Raw genomic sequence first — 13,808 nt, 5'->3', positions numbered from 1 at the left:
GAATGGTCTGAAGTCTCTGTAAGAGATGTGCAGTGATTCCTACTTAGAGTATGTTGCCGTAGTCCATTCGGCTGGTGACTAGGCCCTGTGTCAGGGTGCATATTGTGTGTAGGGTAGCCACTTGCAGATCGTATGTAATCATGTGCAGAGTGAGGAAGAAGGCGGAGGAGATGGTGTTGACCAGTGATTTCATGTTGAGCGTGGTGTCAATGACGATTCAGAGGTTTCTGGCATGTCGGAGGGAGTGGGTGTGGGTCCAACGTCTGATAGCCACCAGGATTTGCTCCATGTGTTGCCAAAGATCAGTACTTCCTTCTTGTCTATGTTCAGCAGCAGGCAGTTGTTCTTTATCCAGCCGGCAACGTTTGTCATGCATCTGTGAATGTTGGTTCTGGTGGTGGTGGGTCTGCTGTGGTATTATTCAGACTGCTGCTGCATGATCCAGTGTGCTGTGGTGTGGCTGAAATGTTCTTTGTCACCATCCTACCCACAACCATTAAAGAAGTACATGTAATAACAGAGAGATGAGTGTGTTCGTCATACTGGTGCCTTTATCTAGTGATGCTAAGTTTCTGACTGTGTCACTTTCAGACCTGCATTACGCTTTCTTCGACACGCCATGGCTCTTATCTTTGCCGTAGAAGAGATCAATAGAAACCCTGAAATCTTACCAAACCTCACACTGGGCTACCAGATTTACGACTCCTGCACCAGTGAGATGAAAGCACTTCACAGCGCTATAAATATATTATCAGCTAAAACCAAAGCAGTTCCAAACTATGGCTGTCAGAAGAAGGACATACTGTGTGGGTTCATCGGAGACTTCTCTTCAGCAACATCCTTACCAATGGCTGAACTTGTGGGGATCTACAGGTATCCACAGGTAGGAGGTGCTGATGACTTTGTATGCTTATTAGTAACTGGAGTTTTCTACTAAACTGTGATGAAACCTTCTGGCATCATAGGAGACACGCCGTTACAGACTGTACACATGCATATTTTGAAGCTAGAGTAAATCAGATTCCATTGTAGAGTTGTTTTATTTCCTGAGGTCACAACTACCTTGAATGATGTGTCTATATAGATGCTTTTTAAAATGTCAACATGACTTCTTGAGGCCACTGCACAGCAGGGTCGAGAAGTAAAGAAATGTTCAAAAGTGTAAGAATTAACAAGTTCAGGTAAAGCTCACCAAATACAAGGTGGGACACCCCGATACATTAGTCCTCCATCATTGCTGATTCTATCTCAGTTGATCATTGAAACATCAATCTGAAACATCTGTGCCCGGCAGTTCAGTTAAAGTAATGTTTCTATAATGTGACGCCAAAATATCGTGCTGCAGGCAATATAAGGCTTGAAAATTGTATTTCAAAGTCTATTATTCATTTTTGTGTTATAACTTATAATTTAATCGTAAATGTATTTAATTATTTTTAGTGTATTTTTTGATTTGGTAATATAGTTTGAGTTTATTTTATGTCTTCTGTTAGACCTGGCACCATTGGCGTGGGTCTCCCTTTCATTTTTACTGTTGCCTCGTGTTTTTCTGGTGTTAGATGCTTTGGGCACTGTGCCACTGCTGTCCAGTGCCACAGTGCAAGTGCTCCCTACTGTAAATTGATGTATTGATTAGTGATTCCCTGATTGGATGTTTGCTTTTCTTGTCAGCCCCTAGTACAGTGCACTGAGTGTGCCCGGGGCTTGTAAACTAAATGCTGCTAGTGGGCTTTCAGCACTGGTTGTGCCACCCACAGAAGCAGCCTTGTAAAATGTGTCTAAGGTATGCCATTGCAGAGCCTGCATTCGGTCTGGGACTGTCATGCTGACTGGCAAGTGCACCCACTTGCCAGTCTCTAAACCTTCCCTTTTCTTCATATCAGTCACCCCTATGCTAGGCCCAATGGCAGGGTGCATTGCAAGTATAAGGTCGGACAAGCCCTGATGTGTGTGGCATGTCCTAATAGTGAATTACAGCCGTTTTCGATTTTCACTATTGCAAGGCTACCTGTTCTCCATAGGCGAGAATGGGCTGTTAGAATGGTTACATTCTATAATACTAACAGACTCGGAGAACATGGTAGAAATTTGTGTTTAGTATGCCTGGACTCAGAATAATAAAATACATCTTTTAGTAATGTTTATTTTAGTATTCTGTGTTTGCAAATACCACTTTTAGAAAGTGGGTATTTGCTTGCCCAACCATTTCAGCCCGCCTCTGCTAGGTTGTGTATTCCTTTGTCTGGCTTTGTGAGTGACAGGGCTGGGGGATTCCAGGAGACAGGCTGGGGCCGCCCGGTGGTGAATAGAGAGATCAGCATCTAGATGGGAGCGAGGAGTTGCACCTGGGACCTTAATAGGGCTGGGCCTTCCCTCTACAATGCCGGCGCCACCCCCTCTGGTGTGTCTGATGTCTCTGCCCTGTACATTGAAAGAAGGGATGGAAGACTGTCAACTGAGTGCTCCAGGACTGTACTTGCCTTCCACAATGCTGGCTCCACCTCCTGTGGGGCGTCTGATGTTCCTGCCCTACACTGTGAAAGGAAAGGAGCAGTCTGGTAAACAGAGTGCTCAGGAACTGGTATGGACTGGGCAAAGGCCCCTCTCCCCTCAGAGAACAAAGGTTCTAGCTGGTTATTTTATCTGAAAAGGGCCATAAAACAACAAGAATCCAGGGACTTCTGGTTAAAATATTTTCCAAATGTGTACTAATAAACTGGCTAAACATCTCTCAGTTAGGCAAGAACTTAAAGTTTTATAAGCACTAGAAAAAAGCAGATACCTTTGGATCAAGACCGCGGGGTAAATGGGCCTAGAAATGCCTATTGTGTACTGTTCTGAAAATCACACTTATTTTCCTAAAGCCTTTCTGTGAATAATTCTGATGGGGAAGCATAAAATATATTGCAATATTCATATTCACCTGCACTCTGCTAGCTAGTACTTGGATTAATTCTGAGGATTTTAAATAAGCATGGGCGAATTTTGCGAATTCGCAATCCGCGAAATTGCGTATTTACGGATTCGCAATCTGCAAAATTCGCAAACACTCTCGAATTTTGCGGATTTTTTTTTTGTGTTTGCAAGTGTTTCTGCCATTTCGCAAGGGTTTTTTACCAGTTCGCAAACGCGAACTTTCTTGTTGGGTAGCAACTGTCGCAACCATGTTGTTTCTACGTCTGGTTCATCACAGCACCCTCTGTTTTCACCACTTCCACCCTCTGTTTCACCACTGCCACTGCCACCCTCTGGCTCACCCATACCCCCCTCTTGTTCATCACTGTAGATTATGGGGGGAAAAGCACACCTGCCCTGCCTCAACTGACATGAATTAATTTGGGGCTGATGAATGTGTCACTGAATTTGAGCTGGCACCTGCTTCCTTAGCTGTAAGTGCTTCCTCATTAATGATGAGCTTGAACTTTTGCACCTGCTAAGTGCTTTCAGTTTTGTAAAATTCGTTAGCACACCTGCCCTGCCTCAACTGACATGAATGAATTAGGGGCTGATTAATGTGTCACTGAATTTGAACTTCCAGTCTGGCACCTGCTTCCTTATCTGTAATTGCTTTCTGTGCAGTGTAATTATTTTTTAACAGGACCTTTGTGGCATACTTGTAGCTATTCTTTGAGCCTGCTGTGAGTAGGCAACTGAACTCTGGAGGGGCCCCTCAGGAAGCACTACAGGGAATGGTTACTAATGATAAGATTGAACTTTTGCACCTGCTGAGTTCTTTCAGTTTTGCAAAAATCGTTTTTCTGCAATTTCGCGCGATTCGCGGGGCGCGATTTTGCACGAGATCGAATTCGGAAGCCGCGAATTCGTGCGAATATACGATTTGTTTTTTTTGAGGCGTGTTAGTTCGCGTGATTTTTTGCGTTTCCGCAAGCCGCTTGTAGCGCAACGTTGCGAAGTTACCCTAGCAGTCGTACATGGGCACGGCCATCTTGTTTGCGTGACGTATTTCCGTTTCCGGGCGCTATGTGTAATCTCGCAAAGTGTGCGGCTCGCTGGTACAAGTTCGCGTGTGATCGCAAGGGAAATCTCGCGCGAACTTACCCACGCGGTCGTGAACGGGCACGGCCATCTTGTTTTTCATTCATTGCTATGTTTCTGGGCATGCTTTCTGTATCCTCTGTCAATCTCTGCCATCCTTTGCTTGTTTGGAGTTTTTTTGATCTATTTTACTTATTATTTATCCCTCTATTTTTCTAGCTCTATATTTTTGAGTTTTCTGCTACTTTTGGTTAATTTTAAACTACTTTTTTAAACTCTTTTCTTTTCTTCTTCCCTATTCTATTTCTTCTATTTACCTTCCTTTCTGCCCAGACCATGGTAAAGGGAGCCGGGAAGCAGCCCGAGAAGGGGAAGGGTCCCGCACCCCGTGCCCGGCTCCCGTATGGGCGTTTGAGGGGGGAGCTAGTGATGCCAAAGGAGATTTTTAGCGCAGAGGAGGTGGCCGCACTAGTGTTTTATGTTCAGCGCCGCTTCCCCAGGACCATCATGGCAGGTGGCAAGATCACAAGCGGCTACGGGCTCCGGGAGCGCCGGAAGCGGTGGGAGAAGGTGTGCCGGGCAATGTATCAACACTTTCGGGTCCGGCGCACCTACAACCAGGCCACCCACCGTTGGACGGATCTCCTGGACCGGGAACGCGACTTGCTCGACCTGCTCGGCATCGAGATCCCCGGGCTTGGTGAGTAGTAGTAGCTATTTCATCACTACTCTGTTTTCTCGTGCTCTGGGTGTTTTTATATTGCAAATTTTTGTTTTTTACCAAGAGGTAAATAATATTTCAAAATCTTCTGTGCATTTCAGGTGCACTGCTCTCCTTCTCAGTAGCGTTGCTACTATGCTTATTTGTTTTCGATTTTGTGTTCATTTCATTGGCCTGAGAAATTATGAATGAGTGTAGTTTAAAGAACTGCGTAATGCTAGACACTAAGGGTCAGATTTTCAATTACCAGCGCATCCCTGCAAAGTAGCAGGTATGCGCCAGTAATTGTGCGCCACGCCACCACCACCCATGGTGTGCCGTATTTACAATGCGACGCACCATGGGCCCAAAACGTCACCGAAGCGTTACGCATCTGTGCCGTAAAGGCGGCGCATTGCTGGAGTTGCGTCGCAACGATGGCGCAGCTCCAGCAATGCTCTGGGGTGCCCTATCTCCCCAATGCTGCGTCAAGCCGTACGTCTGCTTCAAGCAGGCGCAGGGTTTGAGTCACGCATCATTGTCCTAAAAGTGACTGATTGAAATCTTGTTGATTTCCCTCAGCCACTTTTAGGATGCGTTCCTGCGCAGGAACGCCCTCCCTTGCGCCGGAACGCCCCCTGATGGCGCAGGGCTTTACAACGTGATGCATCTCCCATATGCGTCACGTTGTTAATATACGCCGCACCATGGCGCCTCTTTTGTTCTGCCGCTGCGTCACAAAAGTCACGCAATAATGGAGCAAAAGAGCCGCAAGGGGCTTGTAAATCTGCCCCTACAGACTCAAGTCCAGTCCTTCCTTTGTACACCTGGCAATACGAAGAAATAGTGGTGGTGGATTGATAGTTTGAGTATTTTAATGACTGGTTAATGTAGTAGGAAACTTTTTAGTGTTGTCGCTGATCTGCAATCACGATGGAGTTTGTCTGTCACTTTGCGTGCTGCGGACTACTGCCTGCCAGTCCTAGGCAAACCTTGTTAGTAGTTTGTTTAGTGAGTTACATAACTTTCCAAGTCGACGGTCCGCAAATCAAGCAATACTAATATCGTAGTAGACCACATGAGATAGGTTAATATATCCCGTGGAATAGTTGTCTATTTGATATTTCGCCAAAATATTTTGTTATTGTTCTTTTGAAATGTTTGATTTGGTTGACAACAATCATCCATGTTTTCGGGTCTTTCTTTCTTTCATGTTGTACATCAGCTCCCCCCAGGGGCAAGAGGACAGAGGAGGAGGGGTTATCGGCTGCTGCTGCTGTTCAAGGCCAGGATCGGTCAGGCGAGGGCTACTTTGCTGGCCCCGGTAAGTTTTAATTTTAATATAGAGTACCTATTTTTTCCTAGCGTTCCTCATTCGATTTTTTCTAAATCGTCTTTGATCTTCTTGTAGACTGTATCTAAATTCTTATCCTGCCTCTACTATGACTCACTGTGGTATTACTAGATTATTCTTAGTTATTAGTCTGTCTGTGTAGCTAACTAAGATTGCACATTTGGCAAAAGGTGTTAAACGAAACTCCCATTCTAGTCAGCAATAGCTCTATGCACTGAGTGCAGTCCTCTGGGATTGTCCATAATGTCTTTTCAAGTCTTATAAATGTTTATGCTTTGACAATTACCAACAATAAAAAGGTGAATGACCACCAAGAAAGAATAAGATACTACTTTACTTTTGGTTTGGATAGGAGGACAATCCATACGACTACTGTTGCAGGGACAAATCTGCACAAACAGAACTATGGGCACTAAATAGTGCATTGTTTATCAATTATAATAGGCGCAGGTAGACTTTCCACATACATCAGTGATATCAGACTTTAAAGAACCCCTAATCTCCTTACTGACTAGATAGTGTGGCAGAGTCATTTAGCTCCCGAATTCATCGATGATTGATCCCCAATGATGATTATCCAACGCAGGACAAGAGTACGGAGTCAGAGTCCAGAAGTGTCAGAGGCACGGACTCATGCTTGCAAATTGCAAAACCTTTTGCTAATTCACTCTTGACGAAAAACCACAGAGTCTATTTAAGTTTTAAAGCTTTATTAAAAGTAAAAATATTTATTAAAACCAAGCTTGTCATAAAACATAAACGGTTGATTAAAAATGGAAAAGTGCTTAGTGATTTATTTCACATATTTATTGTGGGTGAGCCGAGCCCTCACCTGGTTTGAACTTCAATTTTTCTTTTTGGTGCTGAATCGTTGGTCACTCCATCCTAGTGATGATGATTTGTTCTTAGAAGTGAAGCTTCTGTCTGTTATGAGAAAAATGGTGCGTGTTAAAAAGCAAGCATTCATCAGTTGTGCCAAAAAGTGCAGCAAGACAACACCCTTCCCTGGAAAAAGGGAAATTTTTACTTCAGAGTAGACAGTCACAAATTATTAGATTGGTTTCTGTATTCACATTTCTTCATTCCTAGACAAAATACTAGTGAGTGGTGTATGTCTATGACATCTAACATTCTTAAATGTACTTTGTAGGTGGAACATCTGGTGCTGGGCCCAGCGCGGAGGTGGAGGAGGACACTTCTGGGGAGGAGGTGGTGCAAGTGCCGGACGAAACTGCTGTGCGGGTTGCCACGGTAGTGGCGGGCAGTGGTAAGCTCTTATATTCCTTACTTATTGAGATTGCAGACTGCATAGTGTGCTCTCTGCACGGGTGTAGTATATATGTTCTACAGTTAAGTTACTATACTGTTAAGCAGACTTTCAAATTTAGAACAAAGTTTTTATCAACCAGGTAGTAGCCTCCTCTAAATTTACTTCAACTCAGCGGTGATTTTTTTTTTGAGAATCCAAATCAGATCTGAGATTAACTTGAAGGATGGGATGAACGAAAAGCGAAAGAAGGGTGTAAGTAAGTGTGGAAGGACGAGCAAGTTAAAAGTAATGATGACTGACAAAGAAGAATGATACGTGTTTGATTGGTTCCCGAGGTGGCTGGGAAGGAATATGATGCATGGCTGGGTGGAGGATGAAGCAAGGATGAGTGGAAGGAGAACAGCCTGGGTGGGTGAAACAGAAACTGTATGAGTGCGCAATATATGCTTTGGTTGAAATTCAAATGCAAATCAAGCACGGATGTATGGCTTTCGGTTTCCCAAATAAAATGAAAAGGTTATTTTCCCGTGAGAAAACGTAAGGTTTGTCCAGATGAGAGACATGAAGAAGAATGATTGACATATAGTTTGAATGGATGGATGCCTGGATCATGGTACTATCTGACTCTTAGATAGCATATGTGTATCTAGAGAGAGTAGACGGTCACTGGATGAACTAAGTGTTACTTTGAAGAGCATGTAACACCGCACCCGCACGTCCGTCCCAGTGTTGGAAAGGCAAGGAAAAGAAGTTGTAATTTTGTCCGAATACTACCATGAATAGTAGCAGTAGTTTGTATTGCAAGCACAGCATATATCCGGCTATTACGATGGCCACTCACTACCTCTGTTAATAAGTTTAGTTGAACTCGGTCATTCATGTGTGGATGTATCACTGTTCACTCAATAAAAAGGAAAGCACCTAAAGTCATCCCATATGTAAGCAAATACATACCATGTGCGGTGATAGATAATCAGATTATTTATCTTCTTCATTTTCCTTTTCTAGTATTCGTTGGCACTGTAGGGTGAAAGTTAAATTAATTAAGCAGTAGCCCTTGTAACAGAGTATTCTCAGTGCCACCCGTAATAGAAAAGTAAGAGCATCACCACCTCCATGTACTGGACTGGTACAGTAACGCAAGTCTGTCTCACTCATCATGGCGGGCGTCTGTTTTTCTTGGGTGCAAGTTGACTGCGCTGGCATTATGCCGGCTTGCAGAAGTTATCGTACCAATTTTGCTAAACAAGAGAGAAGAAGAAGAATAAGACTGGTGTACTGTCATAGTCGACTCTAATGGAGTGAGTCCATAGTGCTCGTAGAATTGAATCCTTAAACTCCCACTAATGTTAGAGCATGGATAAGAAGTGGGGGGTTAGATAGATACTGGCCACAATAGTTATGTACTGCGCTTGTAATTTGCTAGTTCTACTGTGACACAACTTTCTGCTGAATCATTTTGTGTTAATCTTAAAGAGCATTGGTTACAGACTATCCGCTATATGTATCAACAAACCATTTTGCATTTCCTAAATAGCGAATTTTAAGGAATCGCTATTTAGGAAATGCAAAACGGTATGTATGTACAAAATCGCTTTCCAATAGCGATTCCTTAGCATTCCTAATTTGAGATTAGCAAATTGTCAATCGCAAATTACCCCTTCATTTCCATGGGCCAGGAGGCCCATAGGAATGAAAGTGCAATTTGCAATTAGCAATTTGCTGATCGCAAATTAGGGATTTTTCCAAGGGTGCAGGGGTGTCTCAAGAACACCCTGCTGCACCCCTGAAAAAGACATTTGGGGGCATATGGCGCACATACATGCCCTAAGGGCATGTATGGGCGTCATATGGCACCTTTGGTTTTTTTCAAAAAAGCTTTTTGATAAGAATTCGCAAATTACCACCAACTAGAAGTTGGTGGTAATTTGCTAATCCTTAATGGCATTTTTTGCATATTATTTGTTTGATACATTGCATTTAAGGAATCGCAAAATTTGCAATTCCTTAAGTGCAATCGCAAAATAAGGATTAGCAAATTTTGCTATTCCTTATTTTGCATCAAACTTGTTTGATACATTCCATTTGTCTAATTAGCATTCGCAAAGGCCGAAATTCGCAGAATTTCGGCCTTTGCGAATGCTAAATAGCTTGATACATATAGCGGTATGTCTTTCTTTCTTCATATAGAAGCTCCTTCCAAACCAACACGGAAGGAGCTGGCTAAAAGGGCCCGGCAACGGAGGCTGGAGGCCACTGCCGCCGAATATCGGCGGCTGGTGGCCCAGGAGGAGGGGGACACGCAGAGTACGTCGACAACATCCACGGCGACACCTGCATCCTCCTCCGCGCTCCCTGGTTCAGCCAGTCAGCGCAGCAGGTCTCCAGCGGTACGGAGCCGGAGTACCGCAGCCACCCGCCACCACCGAGCAGCAAAGAAATCAGCTGCCCCCCACAGCAGGTGCAAGGCAAGCGTGCACCACCTTTCACTTAGGGTGTCCTACCTCGAGCAGGAGATCCTCAACACCAAAACCCTGCTCGAGACCCTCCGCAAGGAGCAAGCCGACCTGGCCCGAACAGTCAACAGCAGCCAGCAGTAGGAGGAGACTGTCCCTTGCCCCTTTTTTAAAGACTTCTGGGGGGTGGGAATTGGGAGTTGGGTTTTCTACTTTTTTGGACATAGTTTTCACGGACATTCGTTGGGGTTCGGGAGGGGGGTGTGTTGGGTCTTGCGGGAGATTATTTATGTTAGGGATATATAAATATACTTTATACCTTATCTTAGAATACACGTTTTTTACTGCTTTTGAGGCTGGTGGGTGGGGGTTTAACAGTAAGTTTGTTTTCCTGAAACTTAAGTGGCATCTTGATTCAAGTTGTGTAAGTACTAGTAATTGCCCAAATGTTTTCAAAACTAAGTGCCTGTCACAGAGTAAGTGAATTCAATAGTCCTAGGACCGTCAGTCTCTCGTCTCTCCTAATACTCCTTTATACTGTGGTAAATAAATAAATAATACCCTATTTTTGAATGCATAAATGAATAACAGATAGCTCAATAAATAAGAGTCAAGATTCGAGGTAGTAGGAGTTTTGCAGGTTTAATACAGCATAAGGACAGGAACAGGACGACCTGCACGGGAATAGGATGGCAGCTGCCGGGGGCAGGATCTGGACAAGACTAGCTAACTTTTAATAACAGTCCATGAGCATATATACATAACGCAAACACATAGCATTACATTGCAATAGGCGTAGCAGTGGGTGGAGCAGAAGGCATGACGCGTAGCAGTCGCGAAAGATAAGGGTGAAAAGAGGTGTAATCAGGGCGTATACATAGACATGTGATGCAAACGTAACAGAATATGTCATGAATGGGGCGGAACCCATGGAGGGGGCTACCTAAGGAGCCGGGACCTCTAACCTGATGGTGCGCGCAAACTGGCAATGACGTGTTACTAGGAGAAGCTGGGGGCTATGAACTCTGTGCTAGGAGCAGAGACTGAAGTCTGGAGAGTCAGGGCGACATGTACCTAAGCAGTATCTAGTATCTGATGTTTAGGGAACATGTTGATATAAACTAGAAGTCAGGAGGGGAAAGGCTAACAGACTCTAAGACTGGAGCATGCATTATTCTACATGTAGTGCGTGATGAAGAATATTAAATGACCATTAAATACAGTATTTCTCTTACATGGAGACGTAAAAGCTAGACAATGACGGAAACTATTGATGCGATTCAGTAGCTTTAGGAATGCAGAGAAGGAGGACTAACTGATAACTCGAATCATAACATACTCTTGGCAGACTCAAAGGCAGAGCCAGCCTGAACCGGGCACTGTGAGGCAGGAAGTAAGTGAAGGGTCGAGGATACAGGTGGGGGCCATATCGCTCCTCAGCGAGGGCCTCAGGAGACAGGAGCTGAATCTGGTGTCCAGGCCCTTTTGAGGCCTAGAAACGGAGATTTTACAATGCATTAACGTGCACACTGAGAAACGTGGCAACGTAGCTTTACATAGGCCTGATATTCGTATTATTCACGAGAACTGGAAACTGGCATACTAGAGGTGGACACAACTATAATTGCGTCTTTAATCAAACATGGGGAATAACATATGCATATTAATCATGCACAGATAACATATGATGGAGGACGCGTAGGGACACAGAACATGGCAAAATTTACTTTTCCACATTCCCTCCTTGTCACTACGTTTCCATCAGGAAACATCAATATTCATGATACCATCTATCATTTCATACAGTATCATTTGCTCGTCTCGAATTTTCTTGGAACGGGATTTAGAACGGGGCTTGGGACTAGGAATACAAGAGGTAGCACAAATGCCGCAAATCGCAGGGCCACATTGTATACAGAGGCAGCAGCTAAATATGATCGCTACTGCAATACCTAGAAAGGACAAGACTTTCCATCCCCAGGCGGAAATTATATTCCAGAACCAACCGGACCATGTCCAAGTGACTGGATTTTGGTGTAACAGATGGGCAATTTTATGAAGTCTGGTTATAGCTGAATAAACAGACGGCGCGTTATTTGGAATGAAAATGCAGCAACTGGATCCGATGACTCTACAGGCCCCGCCCCTATCGGCCAGTATGACGTCAAGGACGAGACGATTTTGCAAAACTACAAATCTCATAGCAGATTGCTCTTCGGTTAAGTTACCTAGAGCAGAGGCAGTCTCATTTACTACAGCTTCAAGGGTTCTGGTTAACCTGCGGATTAGCTTACTATTCTGGATAGGGCCTATAAAGAAGAAGAAACCTCTATTGAAATCTGTATATTGTTCTAGAGCAGTTTCAGTATAATCGACAATTGGGGACTCGATCTCCCTTCTATGTCTAATGTGTACTAGATGTGTGTTTCTATGATAATCAGACGGGGCTAGGAAAACTGGTGGCAGTAGGAAGGCAATGTAACAGGTACCCTCCCAATCGAGGGGCAGACGAACATATGCGGTTTGACCACAAATAAAATATGAATGACGTGAAGCTTTGAAAATAGATTTCCTATTGTCACTATACTTGACAATAGTAGTACAATCACTATGTCCTACATGTACGGAACCATTATTTCGGACACATAATTCGCCTTTGACTGGTAGTACTGAAATAGCAGGTAAGTCTGGGGTAGTATCAGACTGAACATTCAGGACCATGAAATTTGAAGAATAATTACCTAAATTGTAAACTTCATTTTCTAGATCTAACCCGGTTCTGTGGGGAAGACCTTGCTTGTCTGGAAAACATGTACTGTTAAGAAAAGACATATCTGTTGAGGATGACGTTAACGTGGACCATGCTCCACACGAACCATTATGTGAAAAAGGATAAGGAAAGAGTGGCAGAACTCCCTTCGGTGTCTGGAAAGGGGGGAGTCGACCACATACCCAACAATTAGTGGCATTGCTGGTCTGGTGTGAATAATGTAACATGCGGATGAAAGAATTATTTCGCATAGCAAGGCGGTAAGAGAGTTCATGAGGAGGCAGATCACTAAACGTATGCTCTACTGTAACATTGGCAGACTTATTTACATGAGAAACTGGAAAATACAGGTAAAAGGCATAACTGGTGCAGGAAATCATAATGCTGAGAAATAATATGAAACATAGAAAAACGATACATCGGATTGAGTTTTGACTAACGCTCTCACTATGGGGGTCTATTTTATACATGTCAGAAACAGTCTAACCGTTTCACCTAGGGGAGGACTTAGACAATCAAACTGGCTGACTTATTTTACTAGACCGGAGTTTCAACTTATACTCCTGTTGCGGAGTTTTCTCTAACGGGAGGGGTGCAGTATCATTGTTCTTTGCGGGGCAGTCCTTAAGAATAGTACTTTGGCAGTCCTTCAAATCCTGGGAAATGTTCTTTGAGACCGGTTTCAGTCCATAAAACTTTTTCACGTGCGAAAGGTGCACCCAGCCTTTGCGACCCTCCAACTTCACGGCTGTACGGGTGGCGAGGAGGACCTGTCGGGGCTCCTTCCAGCGAGGCTCCAGCGGACTTGAGCGGTCAAAATTGCGAATTAAGACCATGGATCCGGGAACGATTTCATGCGGTGCCACCTCGGTATTGTCTGGAAATGCAGCGGCAACCTGTGAACGACAAGAGTTGAGGGCAGACATCAAGGAAGCTAGGTAATCTGTCAGCATATTACTTGAAACATCGGTAATACTTCGGGGTCTAGGAGTACCCCACATGTTAGGGGGGCGGCCGAAAACGACCTCGTACGGGGATAGACCTGATCTGGAATGTGCGACCATGCGCATATAGAACAAAGCGACTGGCAGAGCTACTAGCCAGTCTACACCTTTCTCTTTACATACTTTGGCGATGCGAATTTTCAGGGTCTGGTTATGTCTCTCTACGAGACCTGCTGCTTCTGGATGACGTACACAATGGAACTTCCACTGGTATCCTAACAAAAGGGAAACGTGCTTCATTAACTCTGAGGAGAATGG

The 13,808-nt window shown here is 44.1% G+C and overlaps 1 protein-coding gene across 1 annotated transcript in view; it reads left to right on the top strand.

The window, feature by feature from the left end:
- The window catches only part of LOC144826870 (vomeronasal type-2 receptor 26-like), a 152,599-nt gene that overhangs the window by 32,496 nt on the left and 106,295 nt on the right, over positions 1–13,808 (top strand). Inside the window, exon 2 of the mRNA XM_078685329.1 lies at positions 592–883. Within this exon, the coding sequence (XP_078541455.1) occupies positions 592–883 (292 nt within the window). The remainder of the gene's footprint in view (positions 1–591; positions 884–13,808) is intronic.

Source organism: Lissotriton helveticus, chromosome 4_1, assembly GCF_964261635.1.
Source record: "Lissotriton helveticus chromosome 4_1, aLisHel1.1, whole genome shotgun sequence".
Taxonomy (NCBI): Eukaryota; Metazoa; Chordata; class Amphibia; order Caudata; family Salamandridae; genus Lissotriton; species Lissotriton helveticus.
This window is presented reverse-complemented; position numbering and strand designations above follow the sequence as displayed.